General features: G+C 38.3%; 2 protein-coding genes and 1 long non-coding RNA gene across 5 annotated transcripts in view; 2 read left to right on the forward strand and 1 right to left on the reverse strand.

Moving 5' to 3' along the window:
* LOC139142241 (zinc finger protein 157-like) overlaps nucleotides 1-7,456 on the forward strand; it is a 48,034-nt gene extending 40,578 nt beyond the window's left edge. For both annotated transcript variants that reach the window (XM_070712125.1, XM_070712124.1), the window contains exon 3: nucleotides 879-7,456. In XM_070712125.1, coding sequence (XP_070568226.1) covers nucleotides 879-2,320 — 1,442 coding nt within the window. In that variant the 3' untranslated portion in view covers nucleotides 2,321-7,456. The remainder of the gene's footprint in view (nucleotides 1-878) is intronic.
* Nucleotides 7,457-8,103: 647 nt separating this feature from the next.
* LOC139142243 (uncharacterized) lies at nucleotides 8,104-9,350 on the reverse strand. The gene is made up of 2 exons (XR_011554330.1): nucleotides 9,217-9,350; nucleotides 8,104-8,561 (listed from the first exon to the last, which is right to left on the reverse strand). It is a non-coding gene; the product is annotated as an uncharacterized lncRNA (long non-coding RNA).
* Nucleotides 9,131-19,901, forward strand: LOC139142237 (zinc finger protein 418-like). 2 transcript variants are annotated; one of them, XM_070712118.1, is made up of 3 exons: nucleotides 9,131-9,432; nucleotides 14,646-14,768; nucleotides 15,592-19,901. In XM_070712118.1, the coding sequence occupies exons 1-3, from the start codon at nucleotides 9,333-9,335 to the stop codon at nucleotides 17,385-17,387; spliced, it is 2,019 nt and encodes a 672-aa protein (XP_070568219.1). In that variant the 5' UTR covers nucleotides 9,131-9,332; the 3' UTR covers nucleotides 17,388-19,901. The 2 variants fall into 2 exon arrangements, with proteins under 2 accessions (XP_070568219.1, XP_070568220.1); XM_070712119.1 differs by lacking the exon at nucleotides 9,131-9,432 and adding an exon at nucleotides 9,445-9,675.
* The last annotated feature ends 1,263 nt before the right edge of the window (nucleotides 19,902-21,164 follow it).

Genomic DNA, 21,164 nt, shown 5'->3' on the forward strand with positions numbered 1-21,164 from the left:
AATCTTCACGGTGTAAAAGTGCTCAATACCTGTATGGCAGAGCGATTTAAGGTAAAAATTGATAACAAGTAGATAGATCGCTACAGAGAGCACATGTAGCGTGAAACTCTGAGTAACGCCTAAGTCCTGTGTTCTACTTGTTATCAATTTTTACCTTATATATATATATATATATATATATATATATATATATATATATATATATATATATATATATATATATATACACACCGGTAGACAGGAAAGGTGAGGCAGCACCAACTCTAGGACACAGTGTTCTCCACTACAAACTAAATTTTATTGTCTGACGGTTAAAAACTGAAATAAACTGATAACAGACGCATGTTAAAGAAAATAAAGGAAAGCTAAAATATTGGAACGAATTTGAAAAGCGAAACTCTAAAAAGCATTTTCAGTTATGACTGGACCTCGGACTCAATACGAGGATCTATACTACACAAAGAATTGTAGAACAACGCAAGACTGTACTCACTTGTTGACTGTCAAGATGGAAATGACTCTGAACCAACCAGGGCAGAGGTTGAAATGCATTGAGTGATTGACACCTACAAGCTGATTTACATATATTGAATGCGATGTACATCACGTACAGAGAGAGAGAGAGAGAGAGAGAGAGAGAGAGAGAGAGAGATTTCTCTTTTATTGAAATAATAAGTTTACATTGTCTCTTCAGAGTTGTTTCTAGCTGCAGTATAGTAGCTCGAGGTTTTTCCTGGGTATTTGGGTCAGACGTCTGGTTTTGCCGTCCGACCCACACACCCAGGTAAAACCTCAAGCTACTATACTGCAGCTAAGTTACTTCATGATGCCATGTCACTACACCAAGAATGTTGTTTTTTATATCACTCTGCTGACAGGTACATCAATAATCATACAAAGTCTTGTCCTGCATGGTTTCATCACATTGGAGTTCAGTGGATCCAGTAAAAATATTCCTGAAGATGACATCAATCACCAAACAGACGTTGATAGTACGGAAAAACGATCGACAGCACACAAAGAATTCTTCAGTTCAGCGGAGTGCTCTCAAAGGGGAGAAAGTGATAGACGGGTACACAATCTGGGAGAAGACAAGAGCGGTAGCCTCTGGAGGTGTGAAAGCAAAGACTGTAAGATATATGACAGTGAATTGAGTCCATCAAAAGATGGCTCATCACAATTAGAACAGTGTCATCCCTATTCAGTGTGTGAACTCAATGATCATAATTTGATCCAAACAGATGTACAAAGCAGAAAATGTGAAAGCCAAGAGCGACATGAGAGAAATGTTTGGATTCCAACAGGTGTTCAACAGTATGAATGCGAAGAGTTTGGCAGAACATTCTGTCAGAAAGGCAATCACACAAATATCAGACCACATGAGTGTGAAGAGTGTGGTAGAACATTCAGATGCAAAAGCAGTCGGAAGGTACATATGTTGATCCACACAAATATCAGACCACATGAGTGTAAAGAGTGTGGTAGAACGTTCACGAGGAAATTCAGTCTGAAAACACATATGTTTACCCACACAAATATCATCCCTTACAAGTGTAAAGAGTGTGATAGAACATTTCGTACGAAAAACAATCTGAAGTCACATATGTTGACACACACAGATACCAGACCTTATGAATGTAAAGACTGTGGTCGAACATTCAGAGACAAAAGCAATCTGAAGAGACATATGTCGACCCACACGAAGATCAGACCACATGAATGTAAAGAGTGTGGTAGAACATTTAGTCGGAAAAACAATCTGAAGAGACATATGTCGACCCACACGAAGATCAGACCACATGAGTGTAAAGAGTGCGGTAAAACATTCTCTCAGAAAGGCAATCTGAAGTCACATATGTTGACCCACACGAATGTCAGACCACATGAGTGTAAAGAGTGTGGTAAAACATTCTGTTTGAAAGGCAATCTGAACGCACATGTTTTGACACACAGGAGCAAAAGACTATATGAGTGTAAAGAGTGTTGTAGAAAATTCAGTATGAAAAGCAATCTGAAGATACATATTATGTTGACCCACACAAATAACAGACCACCAGAATGTAAAGAGTGTGGAAGAAAATTTAGTCGGAAAGGCAATCTGAACACACATATGTTGACCCACACAAATATCAGACCACATGAGTGTAAAGACTGTGGTAGAAAATTTAGTTGGAAAAGCAATCTGAATGCACATATGTGGACACACAGGAGCAATGGACCATATGAGTGTGAAGAGTGTTTTAGAACATTCAGTCTGAAAAGAAATCTGAAGAGACATATATTGACCCACACAAGAAGCAGACCATATGAATGCGAATAGTTTGGTAAAACATTCTCTCAGAAAGGCAATCTGAAGTCACATATGTTGACCAGGGTTTTACATCACTTTTAACTTTTGAGAGTCCCTGGGACTCCTGGTGTTAGAAAATGGGAGTCCTACATCAAAATATGGGGGTCCCAATTTATTTCACAAAAATGTTTTATATAGTTTATCAATGCATGGTCTTCACTGTGTTCAATTAGTATTAATTTGCATACACAGAGACAACAAGGTTCCATATTGTACATGGAGGGGTAACTATTGTGCAACACATGCACACAACTATAGGGCATATTCAACTGACTCTGTATAGTTTGAACCGCCTGTATAACTATAATGAAGAGTTGAAGACAAAAACACATTTCACTAACCTTTTTATCGATTAATTTTGGTGTTTGACCCAACTTACATTAGTTTAATTCACGTACGCGTGTGTAACTATCTGTGGCTTATCGAGTCACGGACTCGTACTACCATACATACCAGTCAATCCGTTCGCCAAGTTTGATCACATTTTTTGACAAGCACGCCACAAAATCCGCCACAAAATGGAAAGAAACCACTAAGTATCGAGAAAAAAGTTTCATGTCCGGTTTATTTCAGTTAAAAAAATGCGTAACACGTAGGAAATGTCTCGCAATGTCAACAGTTCAGAACAACTACATTTCATTTACAAACCGGGTCGACTGTTATGGCCGTCTCGCTTCAGGACGGCGGAGGTCAAATATCAAGTTTAAAGGGGCTTTTTGGCAGTCAAACGCTTGAAAATTCACAAAATACACTTCAATTTAACCGAATCCTTACAAATTTCTCAATCTTGCATGTTTTGGACTTCGAAAACCTTAACCTCGGGTTCCATGTCGAGAGTTAGGCATCACACAGTGCCGCCATCTTGGCCGCCGATACGTTCGAAGTTCACTATCGCGATCGATTTGGTCACCAAATCGCGTCATTTTTCCATAAAATATTCTCAAAAAAACTGTAAAATCTATCATTTCTATCACCCAGAGGGCAGTAGCTTGGCATAATATAGTTGTCTTCCGTGTCTACGGCATGGTAAAGCTTTCAAAACGTACGTACGTGTTTCGTTCAGTGCACTGTGGCCGTATCCGCGTACGGGTGAAACTGCAGACCTGATTAAATATTCATAAAACCGCTGACCTCTTTTGAAGAAAGTTCGCATAAATTACTGGAATTTTCGATTGTTTAGGCTGCATGATGTCATTATTTTAGTCCTTATATGGTACTAAACTGGGTTCAAAGGGTCAGGAATACCCTCCTTCTGGCTGAGTTCGGCAATGCATAGCTAAGTTAGGCATAAGCATAGAACGCAATCACTGTCGGTTTATATACCGACGTGGCGCTGAGAGCGAGAATGCCGTGTCGGTTTATAAACCGACGCGGCACTTTAAGGGTTAAGTACGGGGTCGGTAAGGTTTACTGGGATGTGTTTTACGTGTTCAGCAGCTTCGCAAGGTGTACACCAGCAACAGATATTGCTGCGTCCCAAGGGACGCGTGGTTTAGTTTTTGAGGGGTCCTGCGTCCGGTTTTATGCGTAAAGGACGCAGAAATGCGCGTCATGTAAAACCCTGGTTGACCCACACAAATATCTGACCACATGAGTGTTAAGAGTGCGGTAAAACCTTCAGGCTGAAACATATTCTGAAGAGACATATGTTGACCCACACAAATATCAGACTGTTTGTGTAAAATGTGTGTAGAAAATCATTCAACAGGAAAAACAATCTGAAGGCACATTCGTTCTCCCACACAAATATCAGACCACATGAGTATAGTGTGGCAGAACTTTCAAACAAACATACACACAGTCTGAGGGCAAATATTTTGACTAATGCAAATATCAGACCATATGTGTGGCAGCGAGCACTCAGACTGACACTCTACCTGAAGGCAAATGATTATTATCAGACCTTTGTTTGTAAAGAGTGCCGAAAGCAATGAGAACAGGAAAATAAATAAGGCTAATATGTTTACCAACACAAATATCAGACCACAATGTATGGCAGAAATTTCAAACTAACAAACAGTCTGAATGCAAATACTCTATGAGCCACAAACATACATTCTCGCGAGCCAAAGCAATAATTTCCGTTCCGCTGACCTACGCAAAAATCAAAAATCAATCTCTTAACGGGTAGTGCTGAGCTGTTGCCGTAGAGGGGCGCGTGGTTTACGACGATGCAAACATAGTAACAATATTTAGTTCAGCTTATGATCACTATGTGTATCTTACTTTTAAAATTACAATTTTGGAACAGCACTTTGTTTATAAACAGAAGAAGTTACTACTGGTACTTTAAAATACATCACAAAGACATCACACAGAACTATTATCCATATCTGGACAAGAAATCACAGACTTGTAAAGCATCACTCAGTCTTCAAGTTAATCATGGCGTGGGTTCCAAACTAAGTTAAATTTACGGCAGGTCATAGAGACATGTATGAGACGGCAAACAATTTATATTGAGATTTGCCGGAAAGTAAATTCTGTAGAAATAAACTTTTTCTTTGGTGTGTTCTTTTGACAAAACAAAACCCATGAGTGCCTTTGCTTTCAAGACTCTGTATAACGAATTTTACTCTGTGGGAGGGGCACAACCCTCCCCACAGGGAACTCGATCGTTGATGTTTGCTTGTTTTTATAATTTTTACTTGGTTACCAATACATACATATGGTAAATACATAGCTGAAACATTGACATATATGTTTGTTTGAAATAAAGCAATATAATGTAAAATGAAAGCCAAAACAGCTCATACACTTCCTGCCTCAACGGAACACTCTTTCCGGGACAATTACAGTGAAGTCAAGTATAGTTAAAGGAATATAGTCGTCAGAACTGCGCCTGTGTGAGTTTCTTGCTTACAAACAATGTATTTCGTGCATGATATCAAGATGAACCTCATCATCTCAGCTGCAACATTTAAATTATATGATGATAGATTATGACAGACATGTTTTGACTGTCATCAATCACCATTGTGCCTTGGATACATTGTTGCCATGGGTCGTATGGGTTCCGTATGACCTTTGAGTGCAGTTCCGACGACAATATCCCATTAAGTTGTACTTGAAATTGTGTGCATGCTGTTGTGGCTTTCATTTTATATTTTACCGGTACATGTTATTTATTACTTTGTTTCAAACAAACATACAGCATCATATTTCATCTAATTTGCTATATACTCTTTGTATTTGTGAACAAACAAACAAAGAGAAAACAGAGGCTTAGCCCTTGAGTCGCCAGGCACCGCAGGCAAACTAATGGTTTGGGATGTCACAAGGAAATGTTTTTGCAGTCTGTGGGTGGATGAGTGATTCATATAGGCACAGGTTTGAATCTAGTTGATTTTGGCGGAAAGTACTTTGAAAAGAAGTTTTTTGTGTGTGGTCAAAGTTGGGACTGCAAGTTGCCAGTTTTGTCTATGACCTTAGCAGGCCCGTGTGTATTTTTATGATTTTACTTTCAAGCAAAAATAACTTTGTGAGAATGTACTAACCCAGGGGTGTGTATACACCCATATTAAAAACCTTCTGAAACTGTACTGTGCAATTTTGAACCTTATAAAATTTACACTGAGATTAAATAAGTGCCCACTCATAAAATCGCAGTTACAATGCGCAACAGCAAAAATTGTAGATACTGTGTATACCTGCATTCAAATCTTTACAGAAGTTCACAAAGTAGTCCCGTGTAATGCATACGGCTGGATGTTTTTCATAATGGCATTATATGTCTGGTTTCTTTTGTAATATTACTAGTTATTTAAAATGGTGGGAAATCAAAATGACCAATGAATTTGAAACTGTTTATCCAGTGTTTCACTAAAGAATAGTTTTTATTGTAGTGTGCATATCAAATACTGATATTTCATTCAGTAAGCACACCGAATACTGGACATTTCAATATACATACCTCATGCTAGATATTTCAGTATGAATGTGAGATTTAGGGTGGGTTTTTTATGTGAAATGACAAGAAGCATAATATATGGTGTTGCTTGCATGTAACAAACCCTCTGCAACTACCTCATGAAAAAAGCAGTCTTGAGCAAAATTGCATTTTGGCAAAACAATGTTTTATTTGTCACTGGTGTTGTGTATTTGATTTCAAGACTACAATATGGATGGATTTGTGGCAATGTACATTTCAGTAATTCTCCTCACTAGATAGTTATTCTGTAATAGATGATGTCACAGGACTAGAGCTGTTACAGATTGTCATTCGCGAGTCTCATCCTTCCAGTGGCACAATGGCCAAGAAAAGTACTTGACCCAAATACTTATATCGTGCAAACACTTCCTTCATACCTGCATTCTGTCTTTTCTAGAAACTTCTCCAACAAGTGTTGTCACATCTCAGGTTGTAACATTACTGGTGAAATGAGATACTTTCTCTTAAGTTTTTCAAACGTCAAATACAAGATGAGATTTTAAAGATAAAAAAGGCTCTAGAATTCAGCATGTTCTGTCAACTGCAAGGGTGGTGTATTTCAGTAGAATTTTGAACATCTGGCTAAACAGTTCCTGGGGACAGCACTGATTTTTCATGACAATCCACCAGTGAAACTATCGCAGACAATGTTAAAACTTTGAAATCTTCAACAATATGGCAACTTCATTTCAGGGGGCCCCCAATTCATTGATGGTGCAAGACACAAAGAAACGTAGCTTTAAGTACGATATTGAATGTAACTGTAAACAGTTCAGAGTTAGATATAATCAGTTTTGAAATTTTCAGGCCACTTGGTTATAAGATTTTCAACATTTCATCTCGCCTGTGAATACACCAATTACAGTTACAGTGTTCAGTCTCACATAAATTTTAAGGACTTATTAACTCTTTGAATGCCAAAGTCAATTTCTGTCTCCTTCATAGGATATAACTCACATAATTATTTTTTCAGATGGAGAGTTTTTCCCAGACTTTTATTAAATTTTGATAAAACACTGTAGGCCCATGAAAAGTGATGTCAATGTGATCCAAAATTATCAAAAAATTACAAAAAAATTCACAAAAATTTGTAAAATTTTGCACTAAAATTTTGATGGGGAAATATCGTAGCACTCAAAGGGTTCATTGAAATGTGAACTCCACAGATACACCTGGTACCACTGGATGACCAGAGGATCAAGTGGTTTCTTGGTAATGAAGGACATGGCTAAACCATTGCGATGGAAAATGGGGTGCATGGCTTAGCTTGGTCAATCTCACAGCAGAGGCATATTCAACCATTCTGATACAGTCATGCGATTGTTGCGACAGGTTGCACGTTGATGTTGTTCCGAGACTCGCTAACGTGATCTATGGTATGTTTTGTATGAGGTCAGGTTCATTGAGCCTTATGGTGAAACTGCTGCCAAGGTTTGAAATCGTCGAAGGGATGGACCATAAGATTCTGAGAAAGGGTAGTCAAATATGGGGAAAAATTTGCAGAGTAAAGATCACTAAAACAAAATTTTTTACAGCCATACTGATTTTTGGAGGACAAAGATTCATATGAAGGTCAGTGTAATAAAATGCAATCAAACATGGAAGAAATAGATCAAAGAAAAATTAAAATAGAAGAAATAGATCCCAAAAAATTATTTTTCAAATTTTAAAAACAAAATCAGTTTGCATGTAGGTATCCTGGCTAACCCTCCCAAGATCTCATGGTCCCATTCCTACACTGTGACAACAAAAATATTTGGTGTATTCCACCCTGTGTACAATGATAGGGTTTGGCCAGAGGTGGTAAATCCATTGCCGTATGGAACAATCAAGGTGATATCATTGTCAAGAAAACACTGCAACTGGAGGAAAACAGAACCAGGAAGGAATACCGGCACTTGGAACCGAGAGTTACATGCTCAGTTGACAGAACAGGCAAATCTAAATGAGCTTATAAACAAAACAAAATATATAGTGAAATTTACATTTAGTAGAACTCTGAAATTTCTGACTGATAAAGATATAGTCAACAAAAATAGCATTTCTTTTCTTTTTTAAAATGTAATTGTTTAATCTTTGCTTGAATAAACTTTGGGGGAGAACGAATCGGTCTCTAAGAAGTTTAAAGACGATGTAGTAATTTGAGAAAAGCATCAAGGATAGTGTGATGATGTGATTCCAGAATGTGGATCGTAGCAGCAGGTACAGTTGATAAAATATCAAGATGAGCTGAAGGATTATCAACCAGTTCAGCAACTGCAATGGCGTGTGAAACATAAACTGTAATAGAAAATGGAAGCAAAAAATATTGTGAGCTGAAAACAGGTAGATCCAGAACATCAAGTCAAATCACTAAGGAAAGTGGAAAAGTTAGGTCGTCTCTTATAAGTAACTATTTTAACCCTTAAAGAGTCATAAACATTCTATGCCAATCCACCTTCCAGGCCAAGGACTCTTTGATCCCAACTACCCAACATGGTATGCTTCTTTCTGACTGGTGCATATACAAGCTTAATTTTTTAATTTGTGAAAACATCAGTTTGATTTACGTACGCGTTCTCTGCTACCTCCATGGTACAACGCTACGCTCCTTGAGTCACGCAGTAATACTATGCTTTTATCCGTTCGCCAAGTTTGATCAAGTATTTTGACAAGCAAGCAACAAAATTCATGGAAAGAAACCACTATTAAAGTAGCTATAATATCGCATTTTCCGATCAGTTTGCTGGGCTTCTGATCATAACCAGTGTTATATTGTGGGCGCCACCAAGAGAGGTCTTCCAAATGAAACCCAATTATCAAGCGCATGTAATGTGGTCGAATCCGATTCTGAATCCGAATCCCAGTCTAATATTCAGAGGTACGCCGGTCGACCAACGACGCAACTGTGAGGTTTTGACGTTAACTCTGGACCTGATCGAGAAATTACACTTACAGTTACGTGGTGTCCTACCAATTTGTGTTGTCTTCATAAATATCTGCACAGTCGAACTTTCGGCGCACATCTGTCACCCACTTGCATCCTTTTGAAGTATAATTTATTCCGCAGAAATGGAGTCGGCAGGAATGATGGACTGGAACAGCCCTCTGTACAATGCGGGCACTGGTAGTGCTGATATTTCTCCTTCCGGCGTTCTGATCAGTTCTGAAGGTATGACTGTGTGTGGTGATCTCAAAGACGTATTTACAATATCATGTATGCCAAATCATATAATGCAGTACATATGGAGTACGCAGAGAGCTTAAAAAATGCAGACAAATACCATGGAAGTAAAACACCTCCATGGCCAGAAGTACAGATAGGGAGTCACCATTATGTACATCATGGAGGGGGATATAGACCCAAAAGCTATAAGATGGACTCAGCATAAAGTACGAGTATGAAGACTAAAGGGTGACTACAGCCATGTTTGTATATTTTGCAAGTGAAATTATCAGAAATTGTATTTTATTAGGATTCAATCAATTCATCTAACAAGTATTGATATAGTGTACTATTTGTAGCTGTGAATTTGTTGAAAAAAACACTAGAAATTCTTCAAATATGGGAAAAAATGTGTCAAATGGCAAAATCAGTGTATCATATGAAAGGAAATGCTCATCCATCATCGATCAGGATTAACAAATATGGGGGATGTCATTCCCTGAAAATGACTTTCATTAGAGCGACATCGGCAGGCAAAAGATTCTATTTCCTATTGAGTTCCATGACTGGCTTCCGTGCCACGTTATTTTATCGTAATTGGTTTCTTCCATCAAAATTGTAGTTCTATAAGCCATTACGTCTTCCTCACATTCACACTATCACCAAATTACCGTAATACCGGTTGTCTCCCATTCTTTATAGTACCAGTACTGCAGTATGCTTTTAACACAAACAAGTTTAGTGGTTAAACCACCTTGACACATACTTGGTTGACATGTTTTATTTGTTAAAATTTGTCAGTCTCGTAAAGTGTATGATCACAAGATTATATTAAAATTCTTTCTCTCTGCAAGTGCATGATTTGCGATCCATTGAAATTTAGTGATAATTCTCCATTGGATGATAATGTAGAGGTTGTCCTGGTGATTTTGAATTATATGTTTGTATCTGACAGCTTTGTGTCGTAGCTTTCGACTGTGGGTTTCAGGTCCTTAATCTCAGAGGTTCATTCTGATATGTTGAAATGGTGTCATTAATTGCAAATTGTATTTGTGGACCAACTTTCTTTTGTGCTGAATAGCTCTTGCTTTTGCAAATAACTGTTGTCTTGATATTTTTACGTTTTTTGTGGGATATACTGATTCAGTTTTCCTCTAGAGTTGCAATTGTTGAAATTATTGTCTCATAATCTGTGAAAGCCAATATCCATTGTGAGTACTTTCTCAGAAAATAATTTTCAAGTTCCCAAATAGTTTTCTGTTAAGAACAACAGCAGAGACATACAGGCCACAAGTTCATTTATTGTTCTGTATTGTGAAATTTTATAGTTGTTTGGTGCTTTAAGGATTTCACAGTCTGGAGGTATTTCGAGGTATCAAAAACGGAGGAGTGAGGGACAAAGTGCGGGACACGCAAACTGCAATTTATGGCACTCTGAGGGACGTCCCGCACTCTGTAAAATATTGGACTCTGAGGGAACGTCCCGCAGAGAGTTAAAAACTGGACTCTGAGGGACGGGGGCACCCACTACGATGTGCATTGGTCCGGTACGCGCTGACGCGTTACTTTTCAGTTTGGCTTTTTCGTTTGCAATGGATCGCCAACAGCGTCGTCGACATTTTGAATCCTGTCAACAGAACGTGAAAAGAAAGATGAAGCTACGCCAGGAAATCGCTTCCAACGTTTATTTCGTTTTTAGCAAAATCATTAGAAGAAAATATAACTTTCTATGTAGCCCATTCATCATGATGCCCTGTCTGATGTGGCGCTTGGATTGCCACCACTGTCATGGCGAGAAATGGTATAATATCACAAGCAGATCGTGCCTCGAAGTTTATCGAAATGCTTTTACGTAAAATCTGTATGGAGACGTAATTTCTCGTGTGAACAGATTATGACATAGCAACCACAGTCCTAGCCTTGCGTACAGGTCTGTGTGTTCCCGGCGTTATACGGCCTCTCACATGTAGTAGGCCGTATAACGCCGGGAACAGAGTAGAGTAGATCGAAATGCAAACGGGGTGTTATTATAGGAAAGGCAGTGACTTATTTTAAATCTGAATAAAATGCTGTTTCTGGTTGTGTAAGTCTGTCGATCGAATAAATATTTTGTTCCCAGTTGATTAATCATGGGGGAGGGCAGTCTAGATCTCCCCTTTATGGTTTGATATTTACTGACTCGTTCCTTCTAATTTTTTGTCAATCGATGAAAGCATTTTCGTCTTCCATATTTCAATCTTACTTTGACCGATGTTATATCCAGACCTATCGTGTCATTAGTTTTGACCAACGTACAAAGACGTGGCCCATGCGCCCGGTTGACGAGATATTTTGCAAAACTGTGAAGAAATATTTGAACACGTACGACCATACTGTATGCATGGGGGCCCGGGACACATCGATGTCAGTCTTTCCGGACTGTTTACATGTAGCTTAGGGGATATCAAAGCAGATGAATCAGTCAGTTTAATAAAACATAACTTTTCGGACATATTTTATGTCAATTTTGTCAATGTCGGACTTTTGATTCGATTGAGAAACCAGAATCACCTGCAGAGATGTCTGTATTAAACACGGACGCACAATTCGGAATAGTTTGTTGTGCTACGTCGGTCTCAGTCTTGGTGTCTCTCCCATAAATTTTCGAATCTATAGGCCTACACTTGTCGTTTCGATTCACAGGTAGCGGTACACCGATGACCAGATATTGTATGTTCTTAAAACTAGCCTATAAAGCAATTTTACGACACTCTTTGTCATCGTGTCTCCCCGTGAACGTCATTGAACCTATGGACGTGACGATTGTTTTTCTGCGCCCATTATAGTGTAAACACCTGCTCGTTCCCATCAGAGTACTTTTTTAAAGTTCTGCACATCATTGTACACTGTGTGTGTAAGCCCTAAACATTGGTATTAGTAAAGAATAAAGGGTCGTTACAGTTGCAAAAATTGCGAGAAAAACGGCATGTTTTTCCAGTACTTTTACAGTTCTGTGCTTTCCATCCCCGTTACTCAAATAGAATAGTCCTATTCACAAGCGCTATTGTTTAAATCACGTCCAGGATGTGCTGTTGATTTTCATTCTTTCGTGCAATTTCATTCGTTTGAAGCAATTATCCTTTCATTTGACTGCTCTGTGGGACTCTTCTGGATATGTGTTTTGGATAAAAAGAACTCTACAGAGAAAGACATAAACTTCGACGGTGATAGGTATACAATATCGGTTTGATGTGAGATTACAAGTTATTTTAGAAGTTCTCAAAACCAGTAAAATAATTCTGCGCACTACTTATTGATAGTGTCTTCTTGTGAACGTCTTTGAATCCGTGACCGCGACCATTGTTTTTGAAGTGTTCGACGGTCGATGATCGGTAAATTAATAAGGACATATGTCACTGAACTATCGTGTGATTATTAGCATGGTTAGGTAATAGACGGTGTTGTAGAGGCTATGCGGCGAAAGTCCACGGCCCAGGGGAGCATGAGACGTACATCGCATGCTTTCTTACAATGAAGGAGCCGTCGGTTTCCATAGCTACTACGTGAAATCCGGCCTCACCGATGTCCTTGTCCTGATTCGGAGAACAACTTTCAAGCTGCGTGTTGAGGTTCAGATGTCCGATTTTTTCATATTCAAAGGCTTATTGATTTACAGGGAACGCCCGTCTTTTCTCTAGCTTTAACTTAGCACATGATGGCAATTGAAAATTCAAAGCCAAATAGCCAGTGGGAAAAAAATTCGACGACTCGCTCTCACCAGCGGTCGCAATGAAGAAAAAATCGAAGTCTCTGAAGTCGGTATCATTGCTCCTCCATGTTTATTGTTGGTTGTACGGCCAGTTTGAAGTCAAAGACTTTCTTCACGGTAAAATTCATATAATTACCATACCGCGAAGTTCCCTGTGCATTTCAATATGTCTATTTGGAAGCAAAAGCGTCACGGACATTCGATCGATGGTGATGAACTTTCTCCAGGCCGTGACATGTCACCAGTTACGAACTTTACCGGTTTTCGATACGAAAGATGCAATATATTATCAGCGTTGTTCACATTGTGTTTTGAGTCTGATATCGAATATAACAGGAAAAAAACTAACGATTAGAGTGACGACAGAGACCATGCCCGATACGGGAAATTGACATCAACTTTTGCATTGAGCAGTGACTTCAGACTGATATATAAATGTCGAAAATATAAAACATTGAAAAATGCCAGAGAGAGAGAGAGAGAGAGAGAGAGAGAGAGAGAGAGAGAGAGAGAGAGAGAGAGAGAGAGAGAGAGAGGTTTACGCTGTCACGAACTGATTATACTCTTTCGGATATGACTTCGGTATAGACGATACACAGACATCGAAAATTCGACAAATCTTATAATAAGAGTAGAACATATCCAAAAGTGTTGGTTGAAGTAAATCTTCAGATGTTGGTTTTCCAAAGTTAGACAATACTTACAGAAATATGGTCGTCATAGTCTTCTCTTATAAACTATTTTCTTCAACACCACGTTTCTTATGATCGGTGATGTCATTTTTTATTATTTTTACAAACTTTCAATGCATCAAACGCCATTAGACTATCACATATGCCTGTCGGGAGTTACAATATATTTCCAAGGGCTGGCACGCGATGTCAACTTACGCGTCGTCCGTCGTGCGGCCGGTGCAGTGTCACAGATCGCTCCGTCTGTAATCGCAGCCACTTTTGATGTGACACCCACGTGCGTTTGAGGGGTTTTTGTTACCTAATTTGTCGACCTCACAAAATTTCACAGTCCATGCTTTGAAGCAGCCTGAGTCTCAACATGGCAAACATGTCTCGCGTAAATTTCATCCTCGTCGTTCCAATTATTCAAGACTGCCCATAGCATACAGCCCCAACACGGGGAACACGCAACTCTCTTCACCAACACGCCTTTCGATAAATTTTCACGTAGTACATGCAGTTTCAGCGACCTGCAGCGCAATGTTTAGTAAGCCCTATCTCCATGGGCCTGATCGTGATTTTGTGCTATACCAATGCACATCGTTGGGGGCGCCCCCGTCCCTCAGAGTCCAGTTTTTAACTCTCTGCGGGACGTTCCCTCAGAGTCCAATATTTTACACAGTGCGGGACGTCCCTCAGAGTGCCATAAATTGCAGTTTGCGTGTCCCGCACTATGTCCCTCACTCCTCCGTTTTTGATACCTTGAAATACCTGGATATTTTATTAATCTATTTCAGCATGTTCAGCAATTTGTGAAGCTGCAAGAGATTTTGACCAGCTACATCAGCTAGTGGGATATTTTGAAATGCTTTCAAAAACATTATGTCAACAATATCATGACAAGGTTCTACCAATGGAAAGTAAGTTTTCTATTTGTATGGGGCAGTAATGAGCAAACGGCTACAGCAGTCAAGTCATGACTAAAAAATTTTTCCAACCCTTTTAAGTGGGCAATATATATATATATATATATATATATATATATATATATATATATATATATATATATATATATATATATATATATATAATAAAGCATTCATGGCCGATAACATGGATTGCTCAAGTAAAAAAGTATAGTATAATTGCCATTTTGTGTTGCTAAACAAGGGTTTATAGATACTGTACGAGTATAGCATATACCAGTTTAGATTCCCACCACAAATTTGTTTCATGTAGTAGGCAAAGCTTGCTACACTTGTGGTTGGTTGTATTATGACTAGTGAAATTCAAAGCACAAATTTGCATAAGTTGTCTTTGGCCTAGATAAAAAGCCTTTTGCTTAAAGAGGCAATTTTCAATCCCTGGCTCTTGCATCAGTGGTTGTTGACATTGACTGTGTATGTGATTTAAGTCCATTGTTCTCCTTTGAAATTTATGCACAGTAATCAATTTACTCAGTGATAAAGCTGATAGAGGATTTCCCCTTTCATTAACTTTTGATACTTGCTAGAATTCTAATGGAAGTTTGCTTAACATTGTATTTAAGACTACTCCGTATGATGTTGATATATACGGTATCTGTATACACACACACACATATATATATATAGAGAGAGAGAGAGAGTTTTCTTGTAATAATAATATACAAGTTTACATTGTCTCTTCATAGTTGTTTCATAATGCCATGTCACTACTTCATTTCTCACAAGGAATGTTGTTTTTATATCACTCTGCTGACAGGTTCATCAATAATCATACAAAGTCTTGTCTTACATGGTTTCATCACATTGGAGTTCAGTGGATCCAGTAAAAAAATTCCTGAAGATGACATCAATCAACATACAGACGTTGATAGTACGGAAAAACGATCGAAAGCACACAAAGAATTCTTCACTTCGGCAGAGTGCTTTGAAAGGGAAGAAAGTGATAGAGTGGAACACAATCTTGGAGAAGACAAGAGTGTTAGCCTCCGGAGGTGTGAAAGCCAAGACTGTAAGATATATGACAGTGAATTGAGTTCATCAAAAGATGCCTCATCACAATTAGAACAGTGTCATCCCTATTCAGTGTGTGAACTCAATGATCATAATTTGATCCACACAGATGTACAAAGCAGAAAATGTGAAAGCCAAGAGCAACATGAGAGAAATGTTTGGATTCCCACAGGTGTTCAACAGTATGAATGCGAAGAGTTTGTTAGAACATTCTGTCAGAAAGGCAATCTGAAGTCACATATGGTGACCCATACAAATATCAGACCACATGAGTGTGAAGAGTGTGGTAAAACATTCAAACAGAAAGTACATCTGAAGACACATATGTTGACCCACACACATATCAGACCACATGAGTGTCAAGAATGCAGTAGAGCATTCGGTCAGAAAAGCAGTCTGAAGTTACATATGTTGATCCACACAAATATCAGACCACATGAGTGTGAAGAGTGTGGTAGAACGTTCAGTCAGAAAGGCACTCTGAAGTTTCATATGTTGACCCACACAAAGGTCAGACCACATGAGTGTAAAGAGTGTGGTAGAACATTCAGTCAGAAAGGCACTCTGAAGTTTCATATGTTGACCCACACGAAGGTCAGACCACATGAGTGTAAAGAGTGTGGTAGAACATTCAGTCTGAAAGGCACTCTGAAGTTTCATATGTTGACCCACACGAAGGTCAGACCATACGAGTGTAAAGACTGTGGTAGAACATTCAGTCTGAAAGGCACTCTGAAGTTTCATATGTTGACCCACACGAAGGTCAGACCACATGAGTGTAAAGAGTGTGGTAGAACATTCAGTCTGAAAGGCACTCTGAAGTTTCATATGTTGACCCACACGAAGGTCAGACCATATGAGTGTAAAGACTGTGGTAGAACATTCAGTCAGAAAGGCACTCTGACGTTTCATATGTTGACCCACACGAAGGTCAGACCACATGAGTGTAAAGAGTGTGGTAAAACATTCAGTCTGAAAGGCACTCTGAACGCACATGTGTTGACACACACGAGCAAAAGACCATATGAGTGTGTAGAGTGTTGTAGAACATTCAGTCAGAGAAGCAGTCTGAAGTCACATATGTTGACCCACACAAATATCAGACCACATGAGTGTAAAGAGTGTTGTAGAACATTTAGGCATAAAAGCAATCTGAAGAGACACATGTTGATCCACACAAATAACAGACCACATGTGTGTAAAGAGTGTTGTAGAACATTTAGGCATAGAAGCAGTCTGAAGAGACATATGTTGACCCATACAAATATCAGACTACCGGTACATGAGTGTAAAGAGTGTGATAGAACATTTAGGCATAGAAGCAGTCTGAAGACACATATGTTGACCCATACAAATATCAGACCATACAAGTGTAAAGAGTGTGGTAAAACATTCTGTCAGAAAGGCAATCTGAAGAGACATATTTTGACCCACACAAAAATCAGAAATTATGAGTGTAAAGAGTGTGGTAGAACATTCAGTCAGAAAAGCGATCTGAAGAGACATATGTTGACCCACACAAATATCAGACTGTTTGTGTAAAATATGTGGAGAAAATCGTTCAACAGGAAAAACAATCTGAAGGCACATTCGTTCTCCCACACAAATATCAGACCACATGAGTGTAGTGTGGCAGAACTTTCACACAAACATACAAACAGTTAGACTGAAAGATTCAATCGCATGTGGGCGCTCTGGCGCACTGCGACCTACGATCCTTTACCACTTTATAGGGTCGTAGGTCGCAGTGTGCCGGAGCGCCCACACGCGACTGAATCTTTCAGTCTAACAAACAGTCTGAACGCAAATATTTTGACTAATGCAAATATCAGACTATATGTGTGTGACAGAGCCTCAGACTGACACTCTACCTGAAGGCAAATAATTATCATCAGACCATTGTGTGTAAAGAGTGCAGAAAGCAATGAGAACAGGAAAATAAACACGAAGGCTCATATATGTTTACCTACACCAATTTCAGATCACAATGTACAGCAGTGTATGGCAGAAATTTCAAACTAACAAACAGTCTGAATACAAATACTCTATGAGCCACTAACATAGCAAAAGTATTTAGTTCAGCTTATGATTGCTAGGTGTATCTTAGTTTTAAAATTACAATTTTGGAACAGCACTTTGTTTATAAACAGAACAAGGTACTACAGGTACTTTAAACTACATCACATAGACACACGCAAACTCCTCAATGATTCTGTAACGAAGACAAAGAACGAATCATATCCATATCTGGACAAGAAATGACAGACTGGTAAAGTATCACTCAGTGTTCAAGAATATCTGAATTGTAGCAAGGGTTCCAAACTAATTTATAATAATGTCACGTGACCTCGGTGACCTTTGACCTCAAATATACATATTTTTCCATAACTCAGTAACCACAAGTGCTACACCCTTCATGTATGGTATGATGGGAGACCTTATGACGCCACATATTGTACCTCATTAATTATGCGCATATCTAATTTTGAGCGAGCCAATAGAGCTAGAGGTCTGATTTTTGGTATATAGGGATAACTTAGCAATACATTTTTTTTGACAAAATGTCATGTGACTTCAATGACCTTTGACCTGAAATATACATATTTGTCCATAACTCAGTAACCACAAGTGGTACACCCTTCATATTTGGTATGATGGGAGACCTTATGACGCCACATACTGTACCTCATTAATTATGTGCATATCTAATTCTGAGCAAGCGAATAGAGCTGGATGTCTGATTTTTAGCTCATATTTGGTTTTATATATAAATACCAAAAAGAGCTTATATGATGAGTCTGAGTGGCGTCTGTGTCTGTATATTTGTGGGTATGTGCGGATGTATGTCCGTCACACACAAAGGCTCCCATACCGCCAAAGCTACCATCTCAGTATTTGGTGTACAGGTAGGTGCAGGGGTTGAGATGTGAATTTGTTCAAATGAACTTGTCAGTGTCAAAAATGTGCATATGAGGTAAGAAAAAGCGAAATCCTGCAAATGTGCAGGAGTGATGGCCAGTGTCTGAAACAGGCTTGAGTCATTTCCTGTCATTGTTTATGAACTGTTACATATTAACAGACCAGATCAAACCATAGACAGTAGAGGGGGGAAGACTGTCTATGGTCCAACTAAGAGGGACTAAACGTTTCTGCTATGCATGTTGCTAAAGTTGAACTCCAGTACCTAAAGTTTCAGACCTTATTTACTTTTGCCATTCTTTTTTTGCTGGTTTAAATATTTCTTGTTGTTTTTCTGGTTGTACTGTGCAGAAATCATTGTCATAACATCAGCGTAGAATTTTCCTGCACTGAACAGTTAGAAACAATATGTATTGTTGATCTTTGGTACCCATACTGGTATATACCAATTCTGATCAAATTTGAGCGACACCGATAATTGCGGTATTTTGGTATATAAGGATAACTATAGGATAGAAATTTTTTGACCAAATGTCATGTGACCTCGATGACCTTTTACCTAAAATGTACGTTTATGTCAATAAATAAGTAACCACAAGTGCTATGTCCTTTATATTTAGTAGGATGGGAGACCTTATGACAACATATGCTTTACCTTATTAATTATGCACATATCTAATTCTGGGCAAGCGAATAGAGCTGGAGGTCTGATTTTTGGCATATAGGGATTAATTAACAATACAATTTTTTTTTCAAAATGTCACGTGACCTCAATGACCTTTGACCTTGATTACACATATATATGCATAACTCAGTCACCACAAGTTCAATACCCTCCAATTTTGATAGGATATAGACCTTAAGATGTCACATCTTGTACCTCATTATGTGCATACGTATTTCTTGGCTGGCCAATACAGTTAGAGGTCTGATTTTTTTTCTCGATTTAGAACCATAACTTAGACATGCCTCATGTGTTTCAAATTGGGAACAACGACATAGACCTATGTGCCCATAGATCTCAACATATACACTCCAGTGATACTTCTTAATGACCACATTTCCCTGCCCCATCAAGACTAATACTCCTATTACAAGTGGGGACTATGTCATTGTCAAAGACTTGTTTTTATTATTTTTGCTACTATAGACTATAGTCTACAGAAGCTATTGGGATGGGTATCCGTCCGGCGTCCGTCGTCAGTCTGTATGTATGTATGTATGTATGTATGTATGTATGTATGTATGTCCGTTTGTGAGGCGTCCGTCCACTCAAATATCTTGAGAACCGCAGTACTTACCGATTTGATATTTGTTGTGTAGATGAAAAATATGATTTTGAGAAACTATTTTTTTTATTTTTTGATATTGTTGAAAATAGGCAAATTAATGCCAAAAAGGTGTTTTTGGTAAAAAATCTTCTTCTTCATAACCACTGGTCAGACAGCTTTGTTATTTTGTATACAGGTCCCTAGGGATAACCCAACTTAGATTTTTTCAAATTGTGATGAAATATGCAAATCTGTATTTTTAAGGAATTTTTTTGTCATTTTGGTCAAAATTTGACTTACATTGTATGTAATTCTTGTACTGTATAAACCCTATCAATTCACCAGTAAAAAATTATTAATATGATTTTAAATAATTGAATTAATTAGGAAATTATCAAAGCCAAATAAATTTAGTGTAGAATTATCAGAAAGTTCAACTTTTTTGACAGTTTATAGTGAAATGCTTACCATCTTGGAGGATTAAAACATGTAAGGCAACTTTCCTGAATCCCAACTTTGACATATTCTGAACCGTCATTTATTGTGCCCTGTGTGTTTTCTAAAAGAAATTGCTCAAATAGTCAATAGAGATAGAGATAGAGAAAGTTCTAATTTCCATTTATGGTTGACTTGGTGAGGATAAAATAAAATGACTTTTTGAGGAAAAAAATAGAGTGGTCAATTAAAAGATTGGTCAAAGTGATAGGGTTTTTATGGTAAAGCTGGGCTGTAAGATTCCTTATGTGCTATTTATAGCAATTATGCAATCTGTGTAAACAGTGCAATGAAAGTTACATGATTCCTTATAATGCTTTTGATGACCTTGAACTTCTTAAGTTTCAAACATTTGCCTTTTCAGTGTGCTTTCTCTGAGTATGTACAGTCTCAACTTATTCAACAGAACTCACTTACAGTATTAACAAGTCATCGTTGATGACACAGTCCCCACTTGTTAATGGGTGCTTTGATTACAGGTCCTCAGAGAGGATAGAGTCCTCTTCATTAGGTCTGTGATAAAAATACTTTTGAATAAATGCGCTTGATACATGTCTGAGTTGTAGTTCAGGAGATGAAAAATCGTAATAAAATGGCCACATGGTGGCCATATTGGATCGAATCACAAAACAAA

The sequence above is a fragment of the Ptychodera flava genome, chromosome 10 (assembly GCF_041260155.1).
Source record: "Ptychodera flava strain L36383 chromosome 10, AS_Pfla_20210202, whole genome shotgun sequence".
Classification (NCBI taxonomy): Eukaryota; Metazoa; Hemichordata; class Enteropneusta; family Ptychoderidae; genus Ptychodera; species Ptychodera flava.

Coding starts and splice junctions, on each gene's coding strand:
- LOC139142237 (XM_070712118.1), top strand. CDS start 9,333: ATGGAGTCGGCAGGAATGATGGACTGGAACAGCCCTCTGTACAATGCG. Junction 9,433..14,645: donor CGTTCTGATCAGTTCTGAAG/GTATGACTGTGT, acceptor AATCTATTTCAG/CATGTTCAGCAATTTGTGAA. Junction 14,769..15,591: donor CAAGGTTCTACCAATGGAAA/GTAAGTTTTCTA, acceptor CTCTGCTGACAG/GTTCATCAATAATCATACAA.